General features: G+C 36.6%; 1 protein-coding gene across 4 annotated transcripts in view; it reads left to right on the top strand.

Moving 5' to 3' along the window:
• Positions 1-15,280, top strand: part of ATP8A2 (ATPase phospholipid transporting 8A2) — a 555,453-nt gene that overhangs the window by 153,038 nt on the left and 387,135 nt on the right. For all 4 annotated transcript variants that reach the window (XM_088793294.1, XM_088793295.1, XM_088793297.1 and 1 more), the window contains 3 exons: positions 371-459; positions 4,607-4,651; positions 6,936-7,011. In XM_088793294.1, the coding sequence (XP_088649420.1) occupies positions 371-459; positions 4,607-4,651; positions 6,936-7,011 (210 nt within the window). The remainder of the gene's footprint in view (positions 1-370; positions 460-4,606; positions 4,652-6,935; positions 7,012-15,280) is intronic.

The raw sequence follows: 15,280 nt of genomic DNA, 5'->3' as shown, positions 1-15,280 counted from the left end.
TGAATGAGATCATGGGAATATCTAGAAGAATGATATGTGTCTTTGGAATGCCTTAGTGCCTACACTTAGGGATCTAAAATGGCTCCAGGGCTGTCACTGAACCTCCTTTGCACATTTCCACACAATTAGACTCTGGAATTGGTTGTTTAAAAGGTTTTCAAGTGTTCTAAGCATTAAATATATTAATTTCATAATAATATAATTATTATATAAAATATATATGTAATTATAAAATATTTTGCTTGACTGAAGGAAATTTACGTTTTAAAATTCATGCCGATTTTGAAAAACATAGAAGGAAAGACTTCATTTATTGGTCTTTGCATCTTATTACATTCCTGATGTATGTTTCTCTTGTGTTTTGATTTAGGTAAAATACCTCTTTTCTGACAAGACTGGAACTCTAACATGCAACATCATGAACTTCAAGAAGTGCAGCATTGCTGGAGTAACCTATGGGTAAGTGTGTTTGTCACGTATTGAAAATTTGATTTGTAGTCTTCCAACAAAATAATTCATTTTTAGCTGCTTAGTCAAATATCTACTTTCTACTTTCTGGTATTTTAAAAGGGTATTAATAAAGGACTTAGATATGTAATTACTATTGGATGTGTTTAAAACTTAATGGGTCCCAACTTTGAACATTTAAAACTTGGTTTATTTCTACAAATATTAGCCTAGTGATAAATCTCAGGGAATCTATAAATTTATATTTCTAATCAAGTAATTATAAATTTCTTACTCATGTTTTAATCTGAGTGCCTGTCTTCTTTTTGTTTTTTGAGGTATAATTGACATGTATATTAGTTTCAGGTATACAACTTAATGATTCTATGTTTGCATATATTGCAAAATGATCACCACCATATGTCTAGTTAACATCCGTCACCATACATAGTTACGAAATTTATTTTTTCTTCTGATGGAACTTTTAAGATCTATTCTCTTAGCAACTTTCAAATATATAATACAGTATTATTAACTATAGTTACCATGCTGTGCATTACATCCTATGACTTATTTATTTTATAACTAGAAGTTTATACCTTTTGAACTTCTTAACCCCTTTTCTCCAACCACAACCCCTGCCTCTGTCAATCTGTTCTCTGTATCTATGAGCTTGTTTTTTTAAGATTTCCCATGAGTGAGATCATATGGTATTCCTCTTTTTCTGTCTGACTTATTTCATTTAGCATAATACCCTCTAGGTCCATCCATGTTGTCACAAATCGTAACATTTCATTATTTTTTATGACTGAATAATAATACTCCATTGTGTATGTGTGTGTGTGTATATATGTTATATATAAATACTAGTTCAAAAAGATGTATGCACCTCAATGTTCATTGCAGCATGATTTATAATAGCCAAGCTATGGAAACATCCTAAATGTCCATCAATGGATAAATTGATAAAGAAAATGTGTATACACACACACACACACACACATACATGTATATGTACATATATGTATATACACACATATATACATGTATATGTACACATACATGTGTATCTATCTATACATATATAGGTGTATATATATATACATATACATATATATGTATGTGTATATATATATGTATATATATATATATATGTATATATATATATATATATACACACCACATTTTCTTTATCAATTTATCCATTGGTGGACATTTAGGGTGTTTCCATAGCTTGGCTATTATAAATAATGCTGCAATGAACATGGAGGTGCATACATCTTTTCAAACTAGTATTTTTGTTTTCTTCAGATAAATACCCAGGAGTGGAATTGCTGGGTCATAAGTTAGTTCGATTTTTAATTTTTTGAGGAACCTCCACACTGTTTTCCATAGTGGCTGCACCAGTTTACAATCCCACCAACAGTGCACAAAGTTTCCCTTTTCTCCACATCCTCACCAATACTTGGTTGTTAATTCACTGATGATGGCCATTCTGACAGGTGTGAGTTGGTATCTCGTTATGGTTTTGATTTGGATTTCCCCGATGATTAGAGATGCTGAGCATCTTTTAATGTACCTGTTACCATCTCTATGTCTTTGGAAATATATCTATTCAGATCTTCTGCCCATTTTTAATTTTTTTTTTTGGATGTTAACCCATAATCAGACATATGAGTTGTGAATACTTTCCCCCATTCAGTAGCTTCCCTTTTTATTTTGTTGATTATTTCCTCTATAGTGCCGAAGCTTTTCAGTTTGATGTAGTCCCATTTATTTATTTCTGCTTTTGTTACTTTGCTTTTGGTGTCAGATCCAAAAAATCATCACCATGACTGAGGTCAAATAGCTTGTCACCTATGTTTTCTTCTAGGAGTTTTATGGTTTCAGGTCTTACATTCAAGTCTTTAGTCTATTTTGAGTTAATTTTTGTGTATAGTGTAAGTCAGTGGTCCAGTTTCATTCTTTTACATGTGACTGTCTGGTTTTTCCAAAATAGTTATGGAAGAGACTGTCCTTTCTCCATTGTATATTTTCTTGGCTTCTTTGTCATGATTTAATTGACCATATGCTGGTTTGATTACTATAGTTTTATAATATATTTTGAAATCAGATAGTGTGATACTTCAGCTTCATTCATATTTCTTAAGATTGCTTTGGCAATTCGGTTCTTTTGTGGTTCCATACAAATTAGGACTGTTTGTTCTATTTCTATGAAAAATATCATTGAAATTTTGATAGGAATTGGATTGACTCTGTAGATTGCTTTAGGTAATATGGACATTTTAACAATATAAATTCTTCCTATCCATGAGCATGGACTATCTTTCCATTTATTTGCATCTTCTTCAATTTCCTTCATTAATGTCTTATAGTTTTCAGTGTACAGGTCTTTCACCTCCTTGGCTAAATTTATTCCTAGGTTGTTTTTCTTTTTCTTTTTTGATGCAATTTTAAATCTGATGTTTTTCTTAGTATCTATTTCTGATTGTTAATTATCAGTATATAGAAATGCAACATATTTTTGTCTTTGATTTTGTATCTTGCAACTTCATTGAATTTGGCTATTAGTCCTAAGTTTTTTGGTGGAGTCTTTAGGGTATTTAATATATACTATGTTATCTGTAAATAGTGACAGTTTTACTTCTTGTTTTCTGATTTGGATTCCTTTTATTTCTTTTTCTTGCCTAATTGCTCTGGCTGGGAATTCCAGTACTATGTTGAATAAAAGTGGCAGGAATGGGTATCCAGTCTTGTTCCTGATCTTAGAAGAAAAGCTTTCAGGTTTTTCACCATTGTGTATGATGTTAGCTGTGGGCTTTCATGTATGGTCTTTATTGTGTTGAAGTATGTTCCCTCTGTACCCACTGTCTTGAGAGGTTTTATCATAAATGGATATTGAATTTTGAAAAATGCTTTTTCTTCAGTTTATTGAGATGATCATATGATTTTTATCCTTCCTTTTGTTAATGTGGTGTATCAACATTGAGTGATTTGAAGATGTTGAAGCATCTTGCATCCCTGGAATAAATTTTACTTGATCGTGGTGTATAATCCTTTTAATGTATTATTGAATTTGATTTGTGAATGTTTTGTTGATGATTTTTGTTGAGGATCTATGTTCATCAGGGATATTGGCCTTTGATTTTCTTTTCTGTGATGTCCTTGTCTGGTTTTGATATCAGGGTAATGCTGGCCTCATAAAATGAGATTAGAAGTGTTCCCTGCTCTTCTAGTTTTGGAAAAGTTTGAGAATTGGTATTAAATTTTACTTTAATGTTTGGGAGACTTCACCAGTGAAGCTGTCTGGTCCTGGACTCTTATTTGTTGGGAGATTTTTTGATTACTGATTTAATCGTCTTACTAATAATGCATCTGCTCAGATTTTCTGTTTCTTTATGATTCATGAGTCTTAGTAGGTAATGTGTTTCTAGGTATTTACCCATTTCTTGTAGGTTGTCTAAGTTGTTTATGTAGAATTGTTCATAGTAGTTTCATATGATTCTTTGCACATGTGTGATATCAGTTGTAATGTGTTCTGTTTCATTTCTGATTTTGAGTCCTCTCTCTTTTTTCTTGGTAAGTTTAGCTAAAAGTTTGTCAATTTCATTTATCTTTTCAAAGAACCAGCTCGTAGTTTCAATGATCTTTTCTCTTATTCTTTTTAGTCTCTTTCATTTACTTCCTCTTTGATCTTTGTTATTTCCTTCCTTCAATCTACTTTGGGCTTTATTTTTTCTTCTTTTTCTAGTTCTTTGATATGTAAAGTTAATTTGAGAATTTTCTTGCTTCTTGATGTGTAGGCAATTATCATTATGACTTCCCTTTTAGAACTACTTTTGCTGCATAAGTTTTGTTATGTGTGTTTACATTGCTTTTGTCTCAAGGTATTTTTTTTTTTTAATTTTTCTTTTGATTTCTTTTTTGAGCCATGTGGTTGTTTAACCTTCACATATCGGTGAATTTTCCCATTTTCTTCTTGTAATTGATTTCTACTTTCATGCCATCGTGGTCAGAAAATATGCTTGATATTTCAGTCTTAAATTTATTGACTTGTTGGCCTAATATGTGATCTATCCTGGAGAATGTTCCATCTGTGAATGCCTATCTTTTGATCATAGTTTTATAACCACTCTGTTTTTCTCTCTTTCTCTGGCAGTCATTTTCCAGAATTGACAAGAGAGCCATCCTCAGATGATTTCTGGTGAGTGGATTCTAGCTCTTCTTGATGCTTTAGTGGGAAAGACTGGAACAATTTTATATTGTCATTTCTCACCTGAATATTTTGTAAGTAAAAATTGCATATATATTATTTCAAGAGAGAAACAGTAAAATTTAAATGTGAACATAATTTTCAAAGTCCAGTGATACTATAGTGCTTTAACAAAAAATAGTGAGCTGTTGGTCCAGTACTTCCTACTTTTTAGTGTAATATCTTCAAAGTTATAGTATGTTTGTACATGATGTGTATATAGTATGTCAGGTTTTTATTCCTTTAAAAGGCTGAATAATGTTTCTTTATGTGTTTGTACCATGTTTTGTTTATCCATTTATGGTTGATGGTCATTTGGGTTATTTTCACCTCTTGGCTAATGTGAATAACACTGCTGTGAACATTGGTATACGATAAATCTCTGCTTTCAATTATTTGGGGTATGTACGTAAAAATGGTGTTGCTGGATCATGTGCTTATTCTGTTTACCTTTTTGAGGAACCACCAGATTATTTTTCATAGTAATTCTACTGTTTTGTATTCTTGCCAGTAATACACAATTTTTCCACATCCTCGAACCATTTGTTAATTAATTAATTAATTGAAAAATGTATAATAGCCATCCCAATGGGCATAAAGTGGTATCTCATTGTGGTTTTGATTTACGTTTCCCTTAGGACTAGTGATGTTGTCTGCTCATGTTTTAAAATTTATACACTATCAAAACTGATTAGTAGGGCAGTGTGTGTAGGGGGGACATTGTGGTTGATGATCGACTTATTTCCTTGTGAGATGATCATCCAAGATCTACTATTTTATTAGAGGATCCCTGGATGTCAGTGTCTGTGGGTCTTTCTTGCGAACTGATCAGTCTTCTTCTCATGAGAAGGACTCTCAGTTTTCTGCCAAGGGCTATAAATCTGGCAGCAGTTGTTATGGGAACTGAGTGGAAACAGAGGATTGGTGATTGTACCTTTCAGCGTGTGAGGGTTGGACAAAAGTTTGTAAACTTTCCATCGTCTAAGTGCACTAAATCATGAACTTAATTGTCCAGGCTCTCCTCATCTGTGTGCCTGGTGTCCCTGTAGTTTAACCTCTTTAAGGGATTCCCCTTCTATTTCTTTCTGGGTGCAGATGGTTCAGTTGCCTGGCTGCATGGGGTGAAGGAAGGTTCTTGCAGGCTGACCCTTCCTCAGATGGATTTGGAACCTGTCCTGTTTTCCACCTTCACTTTGTCTTGCAGGTACCTTGTGCTGCTGTTTCCTCAGCTTTCACAAGGTTCTGCTGGGGATATCAGCTTGCATTTTAGGTGCTTCCCTTTGCAAGTTATTGGTTTCTGTTTTCTCTGCTGTACTCAACTCTGATATCTATTCAGAGTTCAGACTGATGTCACCTTCTTCCATTGTCTTTGTCCTGAAGAAAGGGTTTCAAGAAGGAGTGGATATACATGAATATATTTAATCCTTCACATTTTCTTCAGTGTGATGGCACAGTCATCCTGTCAAGTTTCCTTTCTCATAATTACTTGCCTCCGTCTGTCTCCTACATTCGAGCCCTGGCCATAAAGGATTGCATAGATACAATGCAGTAATTCCTCTTATTGTACCTGCTATGAGCAGGCATTCTTAGCATTTTTTCCTGGTAGAAATTATGTAGCGACCAACTAAAATGACAAAGTCATGGTGTTGATCCTTGCCTCTGTTTCTTCTCCTTGTAACTATGTTGTTGTTTATAATAACTTATAAAATATTTTATAGTAAGGTTAAAGATTTCATGTCTTGTGGTTTGAAATAATAGATAGTATTCCAAATCTTTAATAGTTTAATATAAACTTATAGGCTTTTTAGATGTGTTTCTTTTAAAAAAATTTTTATTATTAGTTTCAGGTGTACAAAACAATGTAGTAGTTAAGACATTTATACCCCTCACGAAGTGATAACCCGCCTCCCCCAATCTACTACCCCTCTGACATCACATACAGCCATTACATTTCCACTGTCTCTATTCCTTATGCTGTATTCTGCTTCTTTTGAATATATATGTATAAAATTATATAAAATATATATATAAAATTATAGTTGACATTCATTATTGTTCAGCTTCAGCTTCAGGTGTGCTGTGCAGTGATCAGGCATCTACATCATCCCTGAGGTGGTCTCCCTAATGAGACAAGTGTCCATCGGATGTGTTTCTTCTTGAACACAGATTCTTACTAGGCTCAAGTTACCTTAAAAGAATTTTAAACTGAATACATATTTTTTGTTCTCTCTTACAGCCGAATGCCTTGTCCCACGAGTGATTCATGTGACTTTGATGATCCCAGGCTCTTGAAGAACATGGAGGATCATCATGTAAGGCCGCCATTTTGCTTCTAGGACATTAAATGGCTGATGGTGCACTTTTATTTAGGTGTATGGGGCGTGTCTTGAAAGTTGCAATTTTGGAACCTGGGGAAGAGATACAGTCTCACCTTTATGGTGTTAGTACTTCAGGGAAGTAATCTTAAACAAATGCTTTGTAGTTAACACATTTCATCAGTTAATGTAAAGCTGAATTAAATATGTGGTGAAGTTATAAAGTAGCACATCAAGATTAAGACAAGTCGTACCATAGAATTCTCTAGCATTTCAGATTTCGGTTGCTTTATAAATAAGACATCTGCGGTACTGTTTTTGGAGTTGTGAATCTAAGAGGTCATGTATTTTGAAAAGTAATGGCAATATCCTTTGACTAGGATAATTTAGGAAACAAAAGTACATATAATAACCTGTAACATGTATAGCACCCTACTGTGTGCCAAACATATAATAACCTGTAACATGTATAGCACCCTACTGTGTGCCAAACATTTGACATGTATTTCCTTTAGCACTTGAATCACCCAAGAGATGTGGTAGGAAGTTGCATAGAAAGACTGACTTGGCCAAGAGTTACCCAGCAAACAATGTAGAAATGAGACTCATATCTAAAGTCTGTTCAACTCTTTTTTTTATTTTTTTTTATTTTTTATTTATTTATTTATTTATTTTTTTAATTAAATTTATTGGGGTGACAATTGTTAGTAAAATTACATAGATTTCAGGTGTACAATTCTGTATTACATCATCTATAAATCCCATTGTATGTTCATCACCCAGAGTCAGTTCTTCCATCACCATATATTCGATCCCCCTTACCCTCACCCCCCACCACCACCCCCCACCACCCTTACCCTCTGGCAACCACTAAACTATTGTCCGTGTCTATGAGTTTCTGTTTCTCATTTGTTTGTCTTGTTCTTTTGTTGTTTTTGGTTTATATACCACATATCAGTGAAATCACATGGTTCTCTGCTTTTTCTGTCTGACTTGTTTTGCTCAGCATTACTCTCTCAAGATCCATCCATGTTGTCACAAATGTTCCTATATCATCTTTTCTCACTGCCGAATAGTATTCCATTGTGTATATGTACCACAACTTCATTATCCATTCATCTATCGAAGGACATTTTGGTTGTTTCCATGTCTTGGCCACCGTAAACAAAGCTGCAATGAACATTGGCGCACACGTGTCTTTATCTCTAAATGTTTTCAGATTTTTTGGGTAGATACCCAGGAGAGGGATTGCTGGGTCATACGGCAATTCTATTCGTAATTCTTTGAGGAACCTCCACACTGCCTTCCATAACGGCTGCACCAGTCTGCATTCCCACCAACAGTGTATGAGGGTTCCTTTTTCTCCACAACCTCTCCAACATTTGTTACTATTTGTCTTGTTGATGATAGCCATTCTGACTGGGGTGAGGTGATATCTCATTGAGGTTTTGATTTGCATTTCTCTGATGATTAGTGATGTTGAGCATTTTTTCATATGTTTATTTGCCATTTGTATGTCCTCTTTGGAGAAATGTCTCTTCAAGTCCTCTGCCCATTTTTCAATTGGGTTGTTTGTTTTTTTGTTGTTGAGTTGCATGAGTTCCTTGTATATTCTGGATACTAGCCCCTTATCGGAGGCACTGTTAGCAAAAATCTTCTCCCATTCAGTTGGTGGCCTCTTTATTTTGTCAATGGTTTCTTTTGCTGTGCAGAAGCTTTTAAGTTTCATATAGTCCCATTCGTTTATTTTAGCTTTTACTTCCATTGCCTTTGGAGTCAAGTTCATAAAATGCTCTTTGAACCCAAGGTCCATAAGTTTAGTACCTATGTTTTCTTCTATGCAGTTTATTGTTTCAGGTCTTATGCTTAAGTCTTTGATCCATTTTGAATTGACTTTGGTACATGGTGACAAATAGCAGTCCAGTTTCATTCTTTTGCACGTGGCTATCCAATTCTCCCAGCACCATTTATTGAAGAGGCTGTCTTTGCTCCATTGTATGTTTTTAGCTTCTTTGTCAAAAATTATCTGTCCATATTTATGTGGTTTTATTTCTGGGTTCTCAATTCTATTCCATTGGTCTATGTGTCTGTTTTTCTGCCAATACCATGCTGTTTTGATTATTGTGGCCCTGTAGTACAAGCTAAAGTCAGGGAGTGTGATACCTCCAGTATTGTTCTTTTTTCTTAAGATTGCTTTGGCTATTCGGGGTCTTTTGTGGTTCCAAACAAATCTGATGATTTTTTGTTCTATTTCTTTAAAATATGCCATTGGGATTTTGATGGGGATTGCATTGAATCTGTATATTGCTTTGGGTAATATGGCCATTTTAACTATGTTGATTCTTCCAATCCATGAGCATGGAATGTCTTTCCATTTCTTTGTGTCTTCTTCAATTTCTTTCAAAAATGTCTTATAGTTTTCAGCATATAGGTCTTTCACATCCTTGGTTAAGTTTATTCCTAGGTATTTTATTCTTTTTGCTGCAATTGCAAAAGGAATTGTTTTTTGTATTTCTTTTTCTGAGATTTCATTGTTAGTATATAGGAAGGCAATGGACTTTTGTGCGTTGATTTTGTAGCCGGCAACTTTACTGTATTCGTTGATTGTTTCTAGTAGCTTTTTGGTGGAGTCTTTAGGGTTTTCTATATATAGCATCATGTCATCTGCAAAGAGTGATAATTTAACTTCTTCATTCCCAATTTGGATGCCTTTTATTTCTTTCTCTTGCCTGATTGCTCTGGCAAGGACTTCCAACACTATGTTGAAAAGCAGAGGTGATAGGGGACATCCTTGTCGTGTTCCTGAACGTAGAGCAAAGGGCTTCAGCTTTTCTCCATTAATTATGAGATTAGCAGAGGGCTTGTCATATATGGCCTTTATTATGTTAAGGTATTTTCCTTCTATACCCATTTTATTAAGTGTTTTAATCATAAATGGATGTTGTATCTTGTCAAATGCTTTTTCTGCATCAATTGATATAATCATATGATTTTTGTCCTTTATTTTGTTTATGTGATGTATCACATTGATGGATTTGCGGATGTTGAACCATCCTTGTGCCCCGGGGATGAACCCCACTTGGTCGTGATGAATAATCTTTTTAATGCATTGTTGTATTCGATTTGCTAGAATTTTATTTAGGATTTTTGCATCGGTATTCATTAGAGATATTGGTCTGTAGTTTTCTTTTTTTGTGCTGTCCTTACCAGGTTTTGGTATCAGGGTGATGTTGGCCTCATAAAATGAGTTAGGGAGTACTGTCTCTTCTTCAATTTTTTGGAAGAGTTTGTGCAGAATTGGTATTAGATCCTCTTTGAAGGTTTGGTAGAATTCACTAGTGAAGCCATCTGGTCCCGGACTTTTGCTTTTGGGAAGGTTTTGGATGACTGATTCAATTTCGTTACTGGTGATCGGTCTGTTAAGATTTTCCAGTTCTTCATGGTTCAGCCTTGGAAGGCTATATGTTTCTAAGAACTTGTCCATTTCTTCTAGGTTGTTGAATTTGGTGGCATATAGTCCTTCATAGTATTCTTGGATGATGCTTTGTATTTCTGTGGTGTCCGTGATAACTTCCCCTTTTACGTTTCTGATTTTGTTAATCAGTGTCTTCTCTCTTTTTATCTTAGTAAGTCTAGCCAAGGGTTTGTCAATTTTGTTAATCTTTTCAAAGAACCAGCTCTTTGTCACATTAATTTTTTCTATTGTCTTTTTGTTCTCTATTTCATTTATTTCTGCTTTAATTTTTATTATTTCCTTTCTTCTGCTGACCTTGGGTTTTACTTGTTCTTCTTTTTCTAGTTCTTTAAGATGTAACATGAGGTTATTTATTTGGGAGTTTTCTTGTTTCTTGAGATAGGCCTGTAATGAGATAAATTTCCCTCTTAAAACTGCTTTCGCTGCATCCCAGAAATTTTGGTAGGATGTATTTTCATTGTCATTTGTTTCTATGTATCTTTTGATCTCTCCTCTAATTTCTTCTTTGACCCAGTCCTTCTTTAAAAGTATGTTGTTTAATCTCCATGTATTTGTGTTTTTTCCCGCTTTCTTTTTACAGTTGATATCCAATTTCAAAGCCTTGTGATCAGAGAATATGCATGGTATGATTTCAATCTTCTTAAATTTGTTGAGACTGATTTTATGTCCCAATATATGGTCTATCCTTGAGAATGTTCCGTGTACACCAGAAAAGAATGTATAGTCTGATGTTTTAGGATGAAGTGCTCTATAAATGTCAATTATGTCCATTTCATCTAATGTGTCATTTAGGGCTACTATTTCGTTATTTATTTTCTGTTTGGATGATCTATCCATAGCTGTCAATGATGTATTTAAGTCCCCTAGTATAATTGTGTTTTGGTCAATTTCTCCCTTTAGTTCTGTTAGTAGTTGCTTGGTGTATTTCGGTGCTCCCTGATTGGGGGCATAAATATTGATGACTGTTATGTCTTCTTGTTGTACAGTCCCCTTCACCATTATGAAATGTCCATCTTTATCTCTTGTTATCTTTTTCACCTTGAAGTCTGTTTCATCTGATATCATTATGGCTACACCTGATTTTCTCTGGGTACCATTTGCTTGGAGTGTCAATTTCCACCCTTTCACTTTGAGTCTGTGCTTGTCCTTGTAGCTGAGATGTGTCTCTTGGAGACAGCATATGGTTGGGTTTAGTTTTTTGATCCAATCTGCTACTCTGTGCCTTTTTATTGGTGAGTTCAGTCCATTTACATTTAGGGTGATTATTGATATGTGAGGATTTCCTGTCATTCTATCTTTAGTTTTCTGGTAAGGCTGTGTCTCCATTGTTTCTTTGCCTTTTTGTTGTTGTCTATTATTTCTGTGTGGTGGTATTCTATGATGTTTCCCTCTGTTTCTTCTCTTATTTCAGTATATATTTCAGTTCTGGATTTTTTTTGAGTGGTTACCCTTAAGTTTATGTAAAAGAAAGTTTGATATTTAGAGTATTCCATTTTCTTCAGCACGCTTACTCTCTCCATTCCCATATTCCGGTTCAGGCCTTTACTCTCCCCCTTTTTGAGTTTTGGTTGCCACAAATTGTCCCTGTTGATGGTGGTCGAATAGCCTCCTTTAGTATTTCTTGTAGTGCAGGTCGTGTATTAGAAAATTCCCTCAGCTTCTGTATGTCTGGAAAGGTCTTTATTCCTCCTTCATATCTAAAGGATATCTTTGCTGGATATATTATTCTTGGCTCATGATTTCTCTCTTTCAATAGTTTGAATATTTGGTTCCACTCCCTCCTGGCTTGTAGAGTTTCTGCTGAAAAATCTGATGATAATCTAATGGGCTTTCCTTTGTAAGTCACCGTCTTCTTTTCCCTGGCTGCCTTGAGGATTCTTTCTTTGTCGTTGATTTTAGACAGCTTCAATACAATGTGCCTTGGAGAAGGTCTGTTGGGATTGAGGTAACTAGATGTTCTATTTGCTTCTTGGATTCGAGGGACCAGTTCTGTCCACAAATTTGGGAAGTTCTCATCGACAATTTGTTTGAATATATTCTCTGTTCCCTTCTCTCTTTCTTCTCCTTCTGGTATGCCCATTATTCTTATATTGCTCTTTCTGATGGAGTCAGAAAGTTCTTGTAGAGTTCTTTCATTTCTTTTAAGTCTCAAGTCTCTTTCTTCTTCTCTCTGTGTCATTTCCAGGTTTCTATCTTCGATGTCACTGACTCTTTCCTCCATCTGGTCAACTCTACTACCTAAGCTGGTTATTTCATTCTTAATTTCTTCTATTGAGTTCTTAATCTCCAGAAATTCTATTTGGTTCTTTTTTAAGATTTCAATCTCTTTCGTAAAATGCTCATGCTGTTCTTTGATTGAGTTTCTGAGTTCCTTTAACTGCCTATCTGTGTTTTCTTGTATCTCGTTGAGTTTTTTCAGAACTGCAATCTTGAATTCTCTGTCATTTAAGTCACATATTTCTGTATCTTTAAGTGCCTTCTCTGGAGATTTTTCACTTTCTTCCTGAGTTATCTTGTTGCCTTGGTTATTCATGGCGATTACTGGTTTACTATTTCTCTTCCTAGACATCTACAGGAGTGGCTTCTGCAACAGGTTGATAGAAAGCGGTCTTTCTTTTGTTTGCCAGTACTTGTTGGTAGAATGTTTTATTATTTCTCCAACTGCAACTTATTTTCCTTCTCCCACACAGTAGTGCTATGTTTTCTCTGCACTATTCCAACTTCTCACACAATGGGGGGATTCCCTGGGAGACGGGCTTCTCCTCTGTTAATAGTTCGTCTAGGTCACAGGGCGCAGTGTCCCGGTGGGTATGCGGAGAGCTTTTGATGTTCCAAAGCTCTTCCAGCTCCTGATTCAGAGCCCGTAGGTTTCAGCAGTTCTGTTTACTCCTGCAGGGATCCGCCCAGATAGGTGGGGTCAGAGGCGGGGTGAGTTGTGAGAGGTGGCCCAGAGCAATGGCGGCAACCACCACCACAGCCCGTCCTGCTTCCACAGCTCTCTCGCCTTTGCTGGAACTAGTTGGGCTGTGAAATTGTGTTTGCAGTCCACAGTTCTCAAAACAGCAAATTTTCTGTTGTTTTGATCTGACACTGCTACTGTTTCGCTTTTAGCACCGGGCAGGTGGGGGCGGGGTGAGCTCTGGGAGGGGTGGGAGGGGGCGGCTAGTCTCAGTGCCTAAGGCTCCGTTCTCTGCTCGGCAGTGCGGGCTTAAACCACCGTTTTCAGCCTTTTTCCCTCAGTCTTTTCTCCGAGGTCTCTGCCGTGAGCGTTGGGTTCAGCCGTGTTATATGCTGTCCCCTCAGCCCTGTGGAGCCCTGGCGGAGCCCTAGCAGTCCGAGTTCTTCCCTCTCCCGCAGCTGCAGTCGTTCCGGGAAGCAGCGAGCTCGGCGCACTGAGCTAGGTCTGCGTCCTCCGCCCGCGCGACTCCGTCTCCACGCACTTCTCTGTTTCCTCCTCCCTCCACTCGCGCGAATCTCCCACCTGTAGGTGATTTCAGTCGGTAGTGGGCCTCTTCGTGTTGCCTGTGTGCTGTGCAGGGAGTCCTTTGTGGAGTTTTTGTTGTTCGATTCGTTGTAAATTCCAGGGGAGCTTTACAGAGGCTCACCTCACGCCGCCATTTTTCCGGAAGTCTCCTGTTCAACTCTTAATTATGGCATCACACTATCACAACTATTGTAACAAACCAGGATTAACTGCACCATAATATAAATTTATTTTTTAAAGGATACTCTGAAAAATACTAACTTAGAAAAGTATTCAATGATTCAAGCATTTCACCACCATTTTAGTCCATATAAATTTGATCTGATATTAATTTTTTTCTGAAAAACATTTTTTATCCTTCCAAAATTTGTTAAGAGATAGATATATTTAAAACCTTTTCAGAATTTTCAGCGAGGAAACTTCCTTTACTCTATTGCAGTTTAGTGTCCATTCGTTAATGCTAAGACCTTCCCACAGTGGTTCTCAACTGCGGGTGTGTAAGGCAGCCACTGACACAGGCTGGGATGCAGATGTGCTGCCTTAGCCCCTGGTGATGCTGATGAAGTGGTCCCAGCCTGTACAGAGGATGCTGCAGAAATCCGTGCTTTGTGTCACAGTCAGACGTTGATGCAGTCGTTTCCTGGGTTTTGATCTGAGAGGTAGATCCAGCTACTAGGCTAGACCTTCTCCAAGCAGAAGAATAGTGTTTCAGAAGAACCTTCTCTGGAGGAGCGTAGTTTTAATCAAGGATGTCAAAGAAACAAGTGCATGGTGGGAGTTGCTTTCTGCAAGAGGACTCAAATATTCTCAAATTGTGTTTAGGTTGAAGGCAATAATGAACGTGGGTGCCTGAATGTGTCTGTTCAAGTTGCGATGGTGAATGGAAAGGAGAAAGAGGAAGGGTGACAGAGAGGCTTACAAAACTGCTCTTAGTCTAATTCACAGAGTTTGTTTTCCTAGCAGAGATCAACAGGTGAAAAAGCAGCGGAGAAATAGACATGTAAAACTGTTAAGAGCCATTGGATACCTTTGCATCCTAGGGGTAGGTCTGATGTGACTCCCTGGAAAAGTGATTTGCTTTGTGTACACAAAGGAGTTCAGTCTCTGGTGGGGGTTTTGGCTACCATAACTGTTGAATTGTGGGCAGTGTGACCACTCACACTGAGTGGTACTTGCACGGACCTAAATGTGGGCTGGCATAGAAACCCAGTGGCCAGGGTCAAATCCTCATTTGGAGGAGTTCCACAGGATCTCTTAGGAGACCCCCCTGCACCTGCTTCTGTGATTCCAGTGTTTGAAGTCTTTAA

Source organism: Rhinolophus sinicus, chromosome 16 (assembly GCF_057876585.1).
Source record: "Rhinolophus sinicus isolate RSI-liver-muscle chromosome 16, RSI-T2T, whole genome shotgun sequence".
Taxonomy (NCBI): Eukaryota; Metazoa; Chordata; class Mammalia; order Chiroptera; family Rhinolophidae; genus Rhinolophus; species Rhinolophus sinicus.
The sequence above is the reverse complement of the archived record's forward strand: the minus strand, read 5'-3'. Positions and strand labels throughout refer to the sequence as shown.